This window comes from Lepus europaeus, chromosome X, assembly GCF_033115175.1.
Source record: "Lepus europaeus isolate LE1 chromosome X, mLepTim1.pri, whole genome shotgun sequence".
Taxonomy (NCBI): Eukaryota; Metazoa; Chordata; class Mammalia; order Lagomorpha; family Leporidae; genus Lepus; species Lepus europaeus.
In genome coordinates, this window is record NC_084850.1 from 49,044,960 (window position 1) to 49,062,699 (window position 17,740).

The 17,740-nt window shown below is 47.4% G+C and overlaps 1 protein-coding gene across 1 annotated transcript in view; it reads left to right on the top strand.

Moving 5' to 3' along the window:
* VSIG1 (V-set and immunoglobulin domain containing 1) overlaps positions 1 to 17,740 on the top strand; it is a 38,029-nt gene that overhangs the window by 16,513 nt on the left and 3,776 nt on the right. The window contains exons 4-7 of the mRNA XM_062183036.1: positions 560 to 667; positions 8,411 to 8,609; positions 15,774 to 15,929; positions 16,328 to 16,447. Of these exons, the coding sequence (XP_062039020.1) occupies positions 560 to 667; positions 8,411 to 8,609; positions 15,774 to 15,929; positions 16,328 to 16,447 (583 nt within the window). The remainder of the gene's footprint in view (positions 1 to 559; positions 668 to 8,410; positions 8,610 to 15,773; positions 15,930 to 16,327; positions 16,448 to 17,740) is intronic.

Genomic DNA, 17,740 nt, shown 5'->3' on the forward strand with positions numbered 1-17,740 from the left:
TTCAGTGAATGTGAGCTGTGATTATCAGCATCATCGCTCCGAAAATGGTGGTTTTGTAAAATCCATAGGCCATTGGCACTAGGGAACCTAGCCCAATAAGATACACTTGGTAAGACTGAACAGCAAGGAGAGAGTGCTCTTCAGAGACATCAGAGGCAAGATTGTCTTCCAGTTCCACTCCCTACTGGGTCCCTGGGGCTCATGGGAGGCCCCAGACCCCTTCTCTGCTCCTCATCTCTGAACAGACAGCTGGTTCAACCAAGAGGTTGAAGACATTGGGTGTTGAGATGGTTCTCTTCAACATGAGATTTGAGTACTTCCATGCATTTGAAAGTCACTGGATCACATTGTATGTTAATCCAAGGATTGCTGCTGGAACACTTCGCAGAGGGGGAGGTGTTAAAAAGAGTCTGCTGTACTATTAGACAATTCTGTGACTTATGGGGGGTAAATATGGCCAGACTGAGCACGGGGCTATTCGATTCAACTCCTGGGTTGATGTGGCAGTATACCATGTAGCATTCGGCTCTCAGATCCACCCATTTCTGCTCAAACACAGCACAGCCCGTGCCTCAATACTGAGGGTATGGAGGAAAAGGCAGTCAGTCAGTGTCTAAAAATGGCGCATGCAAGAGACGCTCGGGGAAGATGTAGCTGGACTTCTCAGGTAAGAAAACCTATTGATGCACTACTGGACCTTTTCACTGCTTCCAGTCTCTAGGGCACGTGCAGCAGATTTCCGAGTGGGGCGGGAGGGTCTCAGTTTGGTAATGATGTAGAACAGCACAACCCTGTGACAAGGCCTGGGCAGTCTTGGGTTTACCTTCTCACGTCCACTTCTGGAACTCTTTTCTGCCTCCTCTACAAAAGACTCAGCCTTACAGCTGCCCTAATCAGGGCAGTGGATAGCTCTTGCCATATGCCCAGCCTCCCATCCTCCCTGAAATCCTGTGCTAAAAAAGCCCTTGATCTTGAGGCCTGTGATACCATCTTGCTTATTAATATTTTCTCAATATCAATAAGCTCGTGGGTTCTTGCCATGTATTCAGAGAAGAATCCTGAGTACTGGCTCAAATAAACCAGACAACATGGTAAGTTTTAAGGATTTTATTCAGTGTAAGAAACGAGTAGGAGAGTGAGGGCTTTATTTAGAGGCTAAGTTGGGTCCATACCAAGCAGAGAGCAGGCCAGGAGCCAGCCATGTGCAGCAAGAGTGCAGGCAGGAAGGCAGGGAGCTGGCGCCCAAAGGCCACGGGCCCTGAAGTCATGGGCAGCAAGGACAATAAAGGGGCAACAAAATGGAGGGGCCCACCGTGCTCCAGGCCTTACCACTTCCAAAGGGGAGTGGCTGCACAGCCTGATTGGCAGGTGTGTGTACAGGTGGGATCAGGTAGGGGCATGCAATCACATAGGGGCGTGGTTGAGGGCGTGGTCTTCCAGCTCACAAATCTAATCGAATTTATCCTATCTGCCTGCCTATCTCACCTGGCGTTTCTTAACACCCAGGGCAGGTGTGATCTCTTACTGACCATCCCCTCCCAGAGGGTTCCTTTGGTGAATAGACTATCCCCTCCCAGAGGATTCCTTTGGTGAGTAATGATTGCAGGAGTATCCTACAAGTCTCCTGGAAAGAGGGCCAGGATATTCATCAACACAGTCTTCCTCTCAGAGAATCCCTCCCTCAGCAAATATGGAAGGATTCAGCCTCAGTTCCGCAGCAGGGATTCTTGGCTGGGCACAGGCAGGCTAGTATGGACATTTGGATTGGTATGGTGACTCTGTGGCCACACAGATGGCCTCCTCTTCCCATCAGCCTGTTAGTGGTAAAACTACAGAGACCTCACTACCCGTGAATAGAATACCTATTTACCCTACTTTGCAGGGGGTCTCTCACATGATCCTTACTATTCCAGAATATCCTAGCAGGAGAAACCTTTGGCCATTCTCATGTCCTTACCAATACACACATAATTTGGACACCTTGTCTCCCAGGAGCTGGTGTTTTCATGTACTCTGGCTTTTCAGATTGCCCAACCTGGATGCTCTTTACAGGTAGCATTGTATTAAATGCTTTCTGGAGTGTTCCATCTCCTCAGGGTCATTTGAGAATGGAAGAGGTGTTGGTTTTATTGTTATGACTGGGAGTCATGACAGGCATTTCTTAGGTGGTGCCTGGAGATGCTAAATGTTCTGCAATATATAGGACAGACACGCACAACAAAGGATCATCTACCCAAAATGTCAGTGTCACCCTCATTGAGCAACACTGCATGGGATCATTCCTCCTCTTTATTCAAGTTTATCTGTTCTGTGTCCCATTCCCTCATATCTTCTATAAGTTGATCTAATGTTAAAGTGTTAAGGATTAGTGATAGCTTGTTCTCTTCCAAAGAAGTGCGTTTAAGCAAGGATCTGTCATGCCTTTACCCAAAAGCAGTGACTCAAATGGGCAGATATTTCAAGCAAATGGCAAGCTGGCAAGAAAGCGGTTTGGGGGGGGCAAAAGAAGTTTTCTGCTGGTATTGTATCCCTTCCGTGTGCAATCCCAGCCCCCCAAAGTGCAGACCAGAGAAAATGCTTGGCTTGAGACCCTTATCCCCCGCCATCACCACTGCACCCCCTGCCATGACTTGCCCCTTTATGAACGGTGCAAGAAAGCGAAGCTGGAAGGGAAAGGATGAGTGGTTTGCTGTGGACTTCTGTGCCCTCTGCATCCCCAGATGCAGTAAAAGCATTTCTGGAAGCTCAAAGCATTTAGCAACACCAAGCATTCTTCCAATGCTCCTTGTGTCTATGCCAAGCCCCTAGTTGGAGAGCAATGACATAAAGCTGAGGAGACAATCTTTAAGGACAAATCTGGCTCCCAGCTGCAAGGCCTCAAGTGACTAGGCTCTTGGCACAGGAGGAGGGGGAAAGGCTGCTTTGTATAGAACCCAGGGGCCTGCGAGGCAGCTGGCCAATGTGGACAGCACCACGTGGCAAGGCCCTCTTGGCCTGAGAAACACCAGGCCAATGGAGAGTAGCAATTGGCAAGAGCAAGGGTCAGACTGGAACCGCCCCAATTGGGGAACATTTCATAAGAATTGTCTGCCTCGCTTCAGACAGGGCTACGAGTAACTTATCTTAATGTAGTCCATATGGATCAAGAGGTCTGGATTCCAGGCCTGACTGTAAATTATGTGACCTTGGGAAAATCCCTTCCTCTACTGGGAACTCAGTGCCCTTCTCTCTAGTAGAAGGGTTCACAGGCGACAGTCCCCTGGGCCAGCTTTGGCCATTGGATATATGAAGGTGTTAGATTCTAAAAGTTCTGTGGGAAAGTGAAATGAACAGATCATTCTGGTGCAAAGGTGCTTCAAATCCATGCACAGTTTTTCTTTTTTTCACAATTCACACTTTCCATGAACTTTTGGGAGACCATTCGTATTTCAGTTAGCCATCAGGTATTTTGGTTGTTCCCACAGTTTGAATGCCTTGTTGGCACTGGCTCTCTAGCTCATCACAGGCCCCACTGTCCCCTCTAATTTTACCACTAGCTGCCAGCCCCTCCCTTCCCCTTGGTTCCAATATGTAACTGGCTCCTGAAGCCTCCTTAGCCTTAGAAACCATGAACGAGAGGCAATCTGGAAGAGGGTCTGATAACTAATGTCCTGCTGTGACTGCACACCTTGGCGTCCGGCATTGCCAAGGGGGGAGGCAGAGAGTACCTTGGAAGAAGGGAGGGTAGTTTGCCATGGACACAGATGCAAAGGGCAAGTGGACAATTAACAAGCACCACTTAGTAAAAGGAACATGTAGATGGATTATTTTTAAAGATTTATTTATTTATTTGAAAGTCAGAGTTACACAGAGAAAGAAGGAGAGGCAGAGAGAGAGAGAGAGAGAGAGAGAGAGGTCTTCCATCCACTGGTTCACTCCCCAATTGGCCGCAACAGCTGGATCTGTGCCGATCTGAAGCCAGGAGCCCGGAGCTTCCTCCGGTCTCCCACACGGGTGCAAGGGCCCAAGGACTTGGGCCACTTTCTACTGCTTTCCTAGGCCATAGCAGAGAGCTGGATCGGAAGTGGAGCAGCCAGGACTCGAACCCGTGCCCATATGGGATGCCGGCATGCAGTCGGCAGCTTTACCCACTACACCCAGTGCCGGCCCCTGGATTTTCTTCAAGTAGGACTCACCCCACCCCATTTCTGCCAAGTATGTGGCTAGTTGAACATCCATGGCTCTCCTGGACCTCGATGGCTTTGATCTCTGTACTGGCAATATTCTTTTTTTGAGAAGTGTGCAAACTATATATGATCATGGGCTGGGCTCTGGCCATTATTCAGCTGTGAGTTTTCAAAGAGTTATTCTTTTGTGGAAAATGGAACCAAGTTGTAGTCCTTCCTGTGTGATTAGATAAGCAAAACCAGGAAAAACCTTTCTTTCTTTTTTCCTTTGCAAGGACAGTGTGACAACATGGACATCCCCTAACAGAAAGCCCCTCCATCTATGTGTCTAGCCACTGTCTCGCCCTGGGAACTTTGCTTCCCACCTAGCACCCTGAAGCCAAAGTCTTTCCCTTTTCCATCTCCCTTGTTACTCCGCCTTACCTCCCCCCACCCCATTCCTATCCTCACTCCTGAGAGCCGACTTTATTCAGCCCCAGGTAAGTTACAGGTCCTGTGTCTCCGTGCTTGTTTACTAGTGTCACCTTGATTTCCTGCCCACGTACAGAACTTTTTTTAAAGATTTATTTATTTTATTTGAAAGAGTTACACAGAGAGGAGAGGCAGAGAGAGAGAGGTCCTCCATCTGCTGGTTCACTCCTCAATTGGCCACAACCCCAGGAACTTTTTCTGGGTCTCCTATGTGGGTGCAGGAGCCCAAGGGCCTGGGCCATCTTCTACTGCTTTCCCAGGCCATAGCAGAGAGCTGGATAGGAAGTGGAGCAGCCGGGACTCGAACTGGCACCCACATAGGATGCCGGCGCTGCAGGCAGCGGCTTTAGCCACTACGCCACAGCACTGGCCCTTTTACAGGACTTTAATGGGGTTTTATTTTTCACATCCAAGTCCTGGCCTAAAGCCTCCTTTCTTGGCCCCCAATCTCTGCAGCACCAAGGGCCTTCCTCTTGGATCCTCTGGGACTATCTGTAGGTCTCGTGTTGTCTCTCACTGGAGGTTGATCAGGCACCAGGATAAAACTGGGCTGACTCATCCCCAGTCTTCTTGGGCAGATGACCAGTCTGTAAAAGGCTTTCTTGGCCAGCACCGCGGCTCACTTGGCTAATCCTCCACCTGTGGCACCAGCACCCAGGGTTCTAGTCCCAGTTGGGGCGCCGGATTCTATCCCGGTTGCCCCTCTTCCAGGCCAGCTCTCTGCTATGGCCCGGGAAGGCAGTGGAGGATGGCCCAAGTCCTTGGGCCCTGCACCCACATGGGAGACCAGGAGGAAGCACCTGGCTCCTGGTTTGGGGTCCGGCCATTTGGGGGGGTGAACCAACGGAAAGGAAGACCTCTCTCTCCCTCTCTCTCACTGTCTAGCTCTGCCAGTCAAAAAAAAAAAAAAGGCTTTCTTGATGCCCAGTGACCAACAGGACATCCAATTGTCAATTCAAAATTCAATAAGCTTTGTGCTGGATAGTGAAATTAAGCAGGACAGCGTGGATACGAAGTCAAATGAAGGTAATAAACCTTTGGTGAGGTGAACCTCCTCCTGTCCCACTTATAAACTGGTTTTCTGGTTTAAAAGCTAAAAGAAGACCATTTGGAGACAAAAATTTGTGATTTAAATAGGTATGAATGGGTTATAAATGATTGCATTTAGAGCAGGAAAGAGAACTTATTTTAAGATTTATGAATTTTGAAAGTCAGAGTGACAGAGAGAAAGGAAGAGAGAGAGAGAGAGAGGTCTTCCATCTGCTGGCTCATTCGCCAGATGGCTGCAGCAGCCAAAGTCTGGGCCAGACCAAAGTCAGGATCTAGGAGGTATTTCTGTCTCCTACGTGGGTAGCAGGGGCCCAAGCACTTGGGCCATCTTCCGTTGCTTTCCCAGGCACATTAGCACAGAGCTGGATTAAAGTGGAGCAACTGGGACTCGAACCTGTGCTCATATGGAATGCCAGCATCACAGGTGGCAGCTTTACCTGCTATGCCACAATGACATCCCCAAGAAAACATATTTATGTTAGAAAAACAAGAGATGAGAGAAACAAGTTCCTCTCCCAAACATATTTTGTTTTGTTTTGTTTTGTTTTTTGGACAGGCAGAGTGGACAGTGAGAGAGAGAGAGACAGAGAGAAAGGTCTTCTTTGCCGTTGGTTCACCCTCCAATGGCCGCCGCGGCTGGCGCGCTGCTGCCGGTGCACCGTGCTGATCCGATGGCAGGAGCCAGGTGCTTCTCCTGGTCTCCCATGGGGTGCAGGGCCCAAGCACTTGGGCCATCCTCCACTGCACTCCCTGGCCAGAGCAGAGAGCTGGACTGGAAGAGGGGCAACCGGGACAGAATCCGGTGCCCCGACCAGGACTAGAACCCTGGGTGCCGGCGCCGCAAGGTGGAGGATTAGCCTAGTGAGCCGCGGCGCCGGCCCCCAAACATGTTTTTTTTAACAACTTTCTCTCAAAATCTACCTTTATACTTGAGTTTAAAAGTGTATTGAATTTTTGCTTAGATGCAGATACATTTGAATTCAATAGATAATATTTTTGGTTTCCTGAATGCCTTCCCTGTTTATTTGGCTTAGTGGAAGAGACAGCACTGGACAGGGAATTAGAATGAGGTTGTGGTCGCAACTGCTGCTTTTGTGTGTCCTCCTCCTCCTCCCCCTCCTCCCCCTCCTCCTCCTCCTCTTCCTCCTCCTCCTCCTCCGTACCTGTCTGTGCTTCAGCTGTTTTGTTTGTTTATTTATTGTAAAATCAGAGGAGTAGATTAAATGATTTGTGAGATCTTTCTAGTAGATTTGATGAAAATATTAATGATTAATATTACTGGACTAGGGCAATACCGATTTATTGAAAAGTAACCATAACTCAAATTATGCACATTCACATGAAACTAGCAGAGGGTATGCCCAGTGTGTATTATGGAGAGACCGCATGATTACCTAACGCAATCATTCCCAAGCTTCAGCCAGTCAGCTGCCATCGTCACGAGTTTTGTCATATTCTGTATTATTAACACTGTTAATCATATAGTGTTGTTTCCTGTATTGACTTGCTTTCTTCAAATATTAAAAAAAATCTGCCTTAGTCTCACCCTAGGCAGCAATATCCAGGAAGCCCCAGCTTTGATGTGCTAGGTACGTCAATTTCTAATACTCTTTAAAATATCTGCGTGTTCATTTCTGTATCACCTAAAATCAACTTCAGTAACTATACTTCGGGAAAACATATCATACTTGAGGAAACATTGCTCAGATGTGGAAACTAAAGGTTGGAGAGATTAAATAACTATGCTTCTTATCACAAAGCAGGTTGCCTTGGAGGCATAGCTACAGGCCACCTCGGCTGACTATGTCCCAGAGGCTGAGCTGTGGCTGAAACCCAGGCTCTCTGGCTCTTAGGCCAGGCCTGTTTTCACCAGATGGTACTCTCCTCATGCTTGTCATTCATGAGGGTCACGTTCCTGAATGGAGACGGGACTATACTCCAGGTCTTCTCAATCTAGTAAGTTATATGAATAACAAGTGAATCCTGGCGGCTGCCAATGAGTCACTTAATCTCTCTGGGTTCGCTACCACTGACTAAGCAATTCTTCGCCACTTTCCTAGTTCACAACATCACTAGGACACGATGATAGCAGGTGATTGATCAGGGCCTTTGTGCTCTGAAAGCTTACGCTTCTAGCCAGCAGAGCAAACTCAAGTTTGCTGATCCGGAGGGGTATGGGATCATAAGAGGAGCAGGAACGTTTGACTTTTTAGGGCAACCAGATACGTCCCATTGGGAAAGGTAGGTTCAAATGTGAAAGTGTGGATATGGTGCTTTAAAAATGGACAGTTTCGGTTTCTCAGCAGACAACTGTGTCTTACATAGAGCTTCTTCCGGGCAGACTTATCAAGTGAGTTTCTGGGTTTCCCAGCCTGAGCTTAGAAGTTGAATTCTGTCAGCTCCAGCTGTCTTTTCCTCTGTAAGATAGGCTTATCGGTGCCTTGATGACATCACTGAGCTGCTTTGCTGTTAGCAGCTGGGAGAAAAATTAAGCACCCCACGGAGCTGAGAAGCCTTGGCCACGGGTTGGTGGGGGAGAGAGAGAGAGAGAGAGAGGGAGAGAGAGAGAGAGAGAGAGAGAGAGAGAGAGAGAGAGAGACCTATTTCCCTTGGGAGAAAGATACTGCTGCTTACGAAAGATAACAAACAGAAGGAGCTTCCAGGCAGTGTATCCTAGTCCCAGACACCCTGCGGTCCTCATTTCGGTTATGTTTCTGTCCTAGATTTACTATTCTGAAGGCGGACAAGCTGCAGCCATTGGGCGATTTAAAGACCGAGTTATAGGGACCAACGATCCAAGTAACGCATCTATCACCATCCTGAACATGCAGCCAGCAGACAGTGGAATTTACATCTGCGATGTTAACAACCCCCCAGACTTCGCTGGCAGAAATCAAGGCATCGTCAACGTCAGTGTGCTAGGTATGGACACTTGTTCCTGCCTTTTCTCTCCTTCCAGCAACTTAGGACACTGAATGAGCCAGGGACCGGGTCATGATGTCAATAGCGTCTCAAGGGGTAACATCCTCCTTGCTCCTTCCACACCACCAGCCCAACCCCCTAGAGCATTCATAAAACATGTAGGCACAGTTGTCAAAACCACAAAGGTGGCTGGCGCCGTGGCTTAACAGGCTAATCCTCCACCTTGCGGCACCGGCACACCGGGTTCTAGTCCCGGTTGGGGCGCCGGATTCTGTCCCGGTTGCCCCTCTTCCAGGCCAGCTCTCTGCTGTGGCCAGAGAGTGCAGTGGAGGATGGCCCAAGTGCTTGGGCCCTGCACCCGCATGGGAGACCAGGAGAAGCACTTGGCTCCTGCCATCGGATCAGCGCGGTGCGCTGGCCGCAGCGCGCCGGCTGCGGCGGCCATTGGAGGGTGAACCAACGGCAAAGGAAAACCTTTCTCTGTCTCTCTCTCTCTCACTATCCACTCTGCCTGTCAAAAAAACAAAAAAACAAAAAAAAAAAAACCACAAAGGGCCACCAAAAGTCAGCAGTGGAGGACCAGATCCCCATCTCTGAGGGATGCAATACAAGTAGATAGGACACTCCACAGACCCACTAAACCAGCAGCTGCAGCTCTTTCAGAGGGAACTTCCAGTTAGAGCCAGACCTATTTAGGCGGACACCTGCCAGCTTATCACCTCTCCTAAGCATGCCCTCCCGGCTATTGCATCATCCTTTCGAATGAAAGCAGCAGGTTCTCTCTAAAATGATAGTGATCTTTGGAAAAAGAACTACACGTTAGGCCAGTGTCAAGAATTAAGTTGTGCATACGCAAATATTCATGGTATCACATTGGGAAAATCATATTTGCTCTTAGGATGAATTTGGAATGGTTCACTTATTCAGTATTTATTGAGTGTTTACTCTGAGCCAGGAGTGATAACGTTTTAGTGATGCAAGCTTATAGTTGCTGCCCCCAGGGAAGCTCTCAATTTTGACAATTTGTAAGGTTCCTTTCAACCTTTGAGAGGACAATGTGTGCTAATTTCCTCTCTGCAGGCCCTGAGGGTGGGAAGTTCTAAAGAGAGGAATGAAAGGACTCTCAACCCTTATCGAGTAACCAGTTGTGCTAAGTGTTTTCCCACATCTGGGTAAAATCAATGGAGCTGATCTTCTCCCTGATTCCTCTCAAGTTGTGAATGAGTGTACTTCAAAAAGTTCATGGGAAAATGGAATTAAAAGATAAGTTTATTTTGGCATAAACAATTTTAAATCATGCATAGTTTTTTTAAAATATATGTTACACGAACTATTTGAAGACTCCTGGTACATACATAACAGGAAAGGAGGACTAGAGGGGCCAGTGTTATGGCATAGCAAGCAGGTAAAGCCACCGCCTGCAAGGCTGGCATCCCATATGGGCGCCGGTTCGAATCCTGGCTGCTCCACTTCTGATCCATCTTCCTACTGATGCATCTGAGAAAGCAGTAGAGGATGGCCCAAGTGTTTGCCCCTGCACCCGCATAGGAGACCTGGAAGAAGCTACTGGCTCCTGGCTTCGGCCTGGCCCAGCCCTGCCTGTTATGGCCATTTGGGGAGTAAACCAGTGAGTGGAAGACTCTCTCTCTCTCTCTCTCTCTCTCTCTCTCTCTGCACCTCCTCCTCCTCCTCCTCTTCTCTTTCCAGTAAATAAATAAATAAATAAGGAGGACTAGATAAAACCAGTGACTTACTAATTGAGTCTATTAGAAAATCAGCAATCTGTAGCAAGGTGCATACCCATAAGAACTGTCCAGAGCTGTCTTGTGCTGCCTAGGTGGTGCCAGCTGATATTCCTATGCACTTCCCCACTATCTAGCTCTGTATTCTCTTTTCCTTACCAAATGTTTGCTCAGACAGGAACAATGTGTTGCATTTACCTATCTTAAACTAGGCTATTTGACCAGAAATCTATTGCAACTATGACGAGATTTTGATACTGCCTTTTTTAAATGATGGAGATTTTATAATCTTTCTAGAATACAACAATTTAGATAGAAAATTAGAAAGAGGGAGAGTTACCCAAGTGTTCATTTCTAAGAAGGGGCTAGCACAATCCATCATGTTTTTATTTTGCTGAGCCCTGTGCTAGGCATTGTGGTACAAGGACAGACAAGAGAAGTAGTACTTGTGCACTTTCCTGAGAGGGTCACGCTCCAGTCTGGAAAACAAGTCATATACCCGGGAACTAAATGACGTGGTATAAATGCCAAAGCACCAAGCTGGGAGTGAGAAGGCCTAGGTCCCAGGCTTACTCTGTACTCAGTGTCCTCACGCAAGTAGGCCACTGTTCTCTGGCCATTGTGAGTTGGGTTTGTAGCTCCTGCCTTGTCTTCTTTATAGATTTGTTATGAGGATCAAATGAGATACCGGAGATTATAGGGTTTTTAAATGTTCAACAAATGTGAGAGATTAATCATCTAATGATTTTCTGTTACCTTCTGTCTCTGGGGTGTTCTGACCAGAAATAATCTAAAGAGGCTAAGCCTCTTCATCCCAGGGCACGGCAATAGCCCTGACATAAAGCTAGACAAGAAGGTCAATTTTCTGAAATTGAGAGCTCAGAGAATCCCAAAGCCATCGCCATAAAAAGTTGAGAGCCACTTCCATTTTAAGTTGTTCTTTCTCTTGAGGCTTGGCGTCAAATAGCTGCCGCCATGATGGCGTCCTGGTTCTTTTCTGCCAGCCAGGATCCAGGCAAGGCAAGAAGCAGAAGAGACTGTAAGTTTTCTTGTTTGGGAGCTCTCAAAAGCCCCGGTTTTATTCCTTGCGTGAAGAACAAAGACATCCTACAAACAGGCTCTCTGGAAATTTTGAGACTACTAATTTTCTCTAAAAACTGCCGAGGCTGTTTGTAGGTTTTCAAATCGAATTCTCCAGGCGCACCCATTCTGCTTGCCCTGATTTGGGGCAGAAGCAAGGTGGGGCCACATGAGTAAGGGAGAGCAATGGTGGGGAGAGGGCTCACGATTTCCTTAAAGGTGTCTTCTGCTAAGAACCTGTCTGTCAGTGACACGTCATCTCAAAGCGATGGACGTTAGCCCCGTGCATTCACTTGTCCGTTCATAAATGCACTCGGCCAACCCTGGGCACAAGTGCCAGGCACTGTGCTAAAGCCACGGAAATGGAAAGATGTAAAGTGTAGGCTACGAACCCTGCGAGCTTTCGGTTTGGTCAAGCAGATAGGTGACATGAGAGCTTTCCGTGGCCAGCTGCAGGGGGCGGTAGTGCAGGCAAAAGGCTGAGAGAGCTGGAAAAGGCTTTTGGGGGAAAGTGACTTTGTGCTGAAGCTTGAAGGGCGTGCCAGCACGGTGTCGGGCGGGCTAGAGGCTGGGGTAGCGAAGCGCCGTGCAGGTGAAGGAAACAGCCATGAGCAAAAGGACCAGGCGGTTTGCACGGCCATTCATTTGAGAGATTTCCATTAGGTATGACAACCCTGGGAAATGAATCTCTGAAAAATAGCCAGATAGAGTTTGAATAATTCTTTTGTGTGCATTTGGAATGAGCATCATCTACCTTCTGCGATTTGGCACATAAAAAGAAAGTGATTCATTTAGAGGGGGTTGAGAACACACCGGAGCATTTTCATTTATTTTCTGAGGTGAGCCTTTTCCTCCCAGCTCAATCCTGTTGAAAGCAATAAAGCTAAAGGGTAGATCAATGGCTCTGCCATTAAAACGCCCTATTTCTACTGAGGACTTTAACTAGATGAAGTGTCAGCTCAATCCCGATTCAGTAATTTTAGAAAATATATATGTGTAGGACTTGCCTCAAAGTGATTCACTGACTGTTTTGATAATAAAAGGAGAAAAAGGTGCTTGCCAAAAAAAAAAAAAAAAAAGGGAAAAGATGCCTATTCGAGTTTTAATCTGGGCTCAAGGAAGAAATGCAAGTCATCCTAGGGTTTTGTCCATAACTTAGTTCAAACCCCGGTGTCTGACTTTGTGATGAAAAAATTCCATCGGACGTTCTGTTCCAGTTGTTCTAACCTGCTATGAAGGTTGTAAAATCACCATCTTTTTTTAAAAAGGCAGTATCTAAATCTAGGGGTAATTGCAATGGGCTTCTGCTTAGATCGCCTAGTTTAGGATAGGCAAATGCAACACATCGCTCCCATCTGAAAAAAAATCATTGGTAAGGAAGAGAGAATAAAGAGGTAAGTAGAAGACTTCTTTTAACTAAGACACATTTTTAAATTATTCAATTATTTGAAATGCAGACAGAAAAAGTGAGAAAGAAAGCTCTCTCCTTTCCAGTAGTTTACCCTCCAAATGCATAAAGTCAATCTTGCCTGGAACTTGATCTTGGTCTCCCACGTGGGTGGCAGGGGCTGAAGTACTTGAGTCATCACCTACTACCTCCCAGGATGTGTGTTGGCAGGAAGCTGGAGTCAGAAGAGGAGCCCAACTTGAATGCAGGCGCTTGCATAAGGGATGTGGGAATCCCAAGCCCAAGTGGCATCTTCACCATGCTGGTAAATGCCTGTCCCAAACAGGGGCACCTGCTAAAGGGGTGGTGGTGAAGGATTGCCAAGAGTTACAGCTATGTCTTCTTACTCATGTGTACGAACAGATAGAATCTGAGATGGCTGTGTAGAGCAGAAGTCAGTGAAAGATTAATTTCTCTTTTTTAATATTTATTTATTTGAAACCAAGAGAGAGAGAGAGAGAGAGAGAGAGAGAGAGAGAGAGAGGTCTTCCATTAGCTGGTTCACTCTCCAAATGGCCGCAATGGCTGGGGCTGGGCCAGGCCAAAGCCAGGAGCCAGGAGCTTCATCTGGGTCTCCCACGCAGGTGCAGGGGCCCAAGCACTTGGGCCATCTTCTACTGCTTTCCCAGGTTCATGATCAGGGAGCTGGATTGGAAGTGGAACAGCCGGGACTCAAACCAGCACCCATATGGGATGCCAGGGACACAGGTAGCAGCTTTACTTGCTACATCACAATGCCAGCCCTGGAAGATTAACTTTAGTGGAAGGAATTAGTCCTGCCCATGGCCAATAAGAATTCCATATGCAAAGCCCTATATAAATTATTTCATTTAATCTTTGGATCAGCCAGAGGTTAATCTCTTATTCACATTTTCCAGATGAGTCAACTTCTGGTTTGGTAAGCTGTTTGAACACATCAGGGGTAAAGTTGCAGAGCGAGTATTTTATGTGGATCCATAGCAGTGCTCTTAACTATTGCATCCCAAGTAAGAGCTGGAGGGCTAAGTGGTCAGAGCAGTTAAGGGGTAACTCATCTAAGTCAGAAAAACCCAGGCCACTGGGGAGTTTCATATCCACATTAAGATAAGGAAGGCGAGTCTCAAAGTACAGAAGTGGAGATCATTGTCTGTTTATAAAACTAAGGGTCCAATAAGCTGTGCAAAGGAAGATACCTCTGAAAGGACCTCCTCACCGCCCCTCCCCCTCCCCATTCCGCCCCTAGCCCCTGCTCCTCCTCCTGCGTTGTTTATAGCTGGGGCTGGCAGTTCAGACTCATCACCGTGGGCCCCACCCTCGGCTTCCCCCTCCATAAGCAGGTGGTGGCCATCTGCTTGATTCTGCTTTCTCAATACCTCTCGAATGTGTCTCCTCTCCTTTCTTGGCTCAGGCACGCCTGTCTTGGCGCTAATCCACGGGAAATGCTAAGATGCCCATGATCACCACTTCCCTGCTTTGGCGCTTTCCTCGGGCCCTCTGCTCTCAGTAGCCCTCCAGGATCTGGCCTCTACCATCCTCTAACGTCATCTCTCAGCACCCCCATCGCACTTCAGAACGGTGTTAAACGCGCCTTTGGGCTCCTGGGGCCTGGTACAGTGTCGGACACACAGAAGGCACATCACTAAATGCGCGCAGAGGGAAAGATGAATGAAGGTCTCGGCGCTGTATAGTTCCGCCCCTTCCCCAGCCCCACCCCCAACCCCCGCCCCGCGAAATGGGCTTCCTCTACTGTTGAGGGTCGGGCACATCCAAACCTTCCATCTGTTTTGCGCCACCTGCAGTTAAATAAAAGCTTAAAAAAAATAAAAAAGACTCCTAAAGGAAAAGAATAGTACAGCATCAATAAAAAACCAATTTTTCAAAACAACGGGTGAGCTCAAAGTATTTAAGGGTTCTATTTTCCTTTGAAACTATGCTTTTTAAAGTATAAACTATGCTCCTAGTCGTTTTCGTGTTGTGAGAGCCGCGCCGTGACAGGCTTCTCACAGTGTTTGCTTGCATTAGGCTGTTTTAAAGATTTATTTATTTATTTGAAGGAGGGAGAGAGAGAGAGAGAGAGAGAGAGAGAGAGAGAGAATGTCTTCCATCTGCTGGTTCACTTCACAAGTTGCTGTAATAGCCAGGGCTGAGCCAGGAGCCTGGAACTCCATCCAGATCTCCCACGTGAGTGGCTGGGGCCCAAACACTTGGGTCACCACCCACTGCCTCCACAGGTGCATTAGCAGGAATGCTGGATTGTAAGCAGAGCAGCCAGGACTGGAACCAGGACTGTGATATGGGATGCTGGTATCGCAAGTAGCAACTTAACCTGCTGCACCACAATGGCGGACCCACATTTGGCTGTTTTAATAAAGGCATGTTTTTAGATACAATGCCAAAATTCGTGGTTGTAGACTTGGGGAGGAGGCAGACAGAGAAGACACTATTTGAATCTTAACAGCCTTGGCTAGAGGTCCCGGCACTTGAAGTGCTTTACTGCCACCTGGTGGTATAATCATAAAACTGTCCAATGGGCTTTTAGATTTCTTTAAAAAATATATATTATGTTATGGGGGCAAACTGTTGAAATCGTTACCTAATATATACTAAACTGATCTTCTGTATATAGAGAATTGAAAATGAATCATGATGTGATTGGAAGGGGAGAGGGAGCGGGAAAGGGGAGGGTTGTGGGTGGGAGGGAAGTTTTGGGAGGGGGAAGCCATTGTAACCCATAAGCTGTACTTTGGAAATTTATATTCATTAAATAAAAGTTTAATAAAAAAATTGGCAAACAAAAAAGCTGTTTGCACAAAAAATATATATATATTATGCAAAATGTAAATGAGGAAGTGTCTGCAATTGTCAGAGGCTGCCATTCATCCTGCAAGAGTTTCACTCTTTGTCATTGCTTTACAGTCAAACCTTCTAAGCCCTTTTGTAGCATCCAAGGAAGACCAGAAACTGGCCATGCTATCTCTCTTTCATGTCTCTCTGCGCTTGGAACACCATCCCCTGTGTACTACTGGTATAAACTTGAGGGAACAAACATCGTGCCAGTGAAAGAGAGCTTCAGTAAGTACAGCCTTTGGCGGCTCCCGAGAAGGCCTGGCATTGGGGTGTGGCTGACAGCATGAGTGTGTGGCTCGTTGCTTGTCCAGGGAACTCGATCTGCCCTTAGGTGGATGGGGGATGGGGTGGGATTTAATAAGAACAACTTCCAGCATGATGATTGTGGTATGGTCTACTCCCCAACTTCTAGAAGCAAGAGGTGGTGAATATGGAGGGGAACATAGGCATGGTCCCAGGTGGGTTGCCTTGGGAACAGTCCTGAGGGGCCCGATTGGACCCTGGATGCCTCAACAGAGGGGAGACCACTGTGGGGAAGTGGGCAGGTGCCACGTGATCTGTTACACTGATGTGATCTAGCCCCTCACAAGAGATCTCAGAAGTCCGTTTCCTGATTTTGACAGACCCAGCCACTGGGATTTTGGATATCGGCAATCTGACAAATTTTGAACAAGGTTATTACCAGTGTACTGCCATCAACATGCTTGGCAACAGTTCCTGTGAAATTGATCTAACCTCTTCACGTGAGTTGACTATACAACTTCAACAGTTTCCTCCTTAAGTTACGGGGCCTGGGCCTGTCAGCCAAGTAAATGAATCGGGACCTCTGGCTAATCAGTCCTGCCTCTCTGAGGGTCTTGCGTGCATTATTTACAGGATGATATGATGAACGACCATCCCGCTGTCTGGTGCTTAGACAATACTGAATGTATCCCACACACTGCCCCAGATCCTTTACAAAAAGCAATTTGTTTAAGCGTCACAAACCTCTAGGAAGTCGGTCTTGCTATTCGATATGTAAAACAGCAAGCTCATTGATAAGATTGGGCTGAATTTCTCTCTGTGATGCTGGTGGTAGGTCCAGATGACACTGTAGCTATTTATGTGATGCATACATGGCTTGCAAACTTGTCCAGTCCCTGACTGCTTTAAGAGGTGCCTCTTGTAAGAATAGTAGTGATCACACACACCTTCAAAGCTAGTATTTGTGCAGCACAAAACGGATGCCAGACAGTCGGCTGCGTGCTGGGTGAGCACTGTCTCAATCTTTCCAAACACGCTATCTAGGGAACAGAATTCAGTCGGTAGCCTTTCACTCCTCAGGAGGACACGCAAGCTCAGGAAGGTCAAAGACTTGCCCAAGGTCACCCAGGTAGTAGCTGGCAGAGCTGGGATGCCTCTAACTTCAATCTTCCCACTCAAAGGTGCTTACTCCCTAAGTATAAGCCTTAAGGCTTCTGGAATTGTTCTGGCCGGGCCATCCAGGAGAAACCCTCACAAAGGCTGTCTCACCTCACCTCCCGAGAATCATTTCATCAACATCTGGGATCTTGTCTATGCGTTGTCTTCTAACTTACTTGGGATTTGGGTTTCAATATACGCCCTCTCCGAGGGTAGCAAGTTCCCTTGGATGACATTGCTCTCCCGGTGAAGCTAGGCTTCCGTCCTTTCGTGTACCCTGAAGCTTGTTCCTTCATTCTCCTCTCACTTGCAGCCATCTTCCTTTAGTCACTCCTGCTGCCTTTCTTCAGGTCTCCTCCAATCTCTTTTTGCCTTCCCAGATGCATACTCACGCTGCACCTACAGACACCCATCAGATTGGGACTTGGGCCCCACCCCCTTCCTAATCCTTCCAGCGCTACTCAGCATGTGCCTGCCTCCCTCCCTCCCTTTCTCTCTTCTTCAAGCATTTATTGGGGATCTACTATGTGCCAAGACCATCCTAGGTGATGCAGATACAGAAATTAAGGAAGATCTATGTTCTACATTCAAGCAGTTCACAGTTCAACTAGAAGAATAAATAAACGAGGGAAACG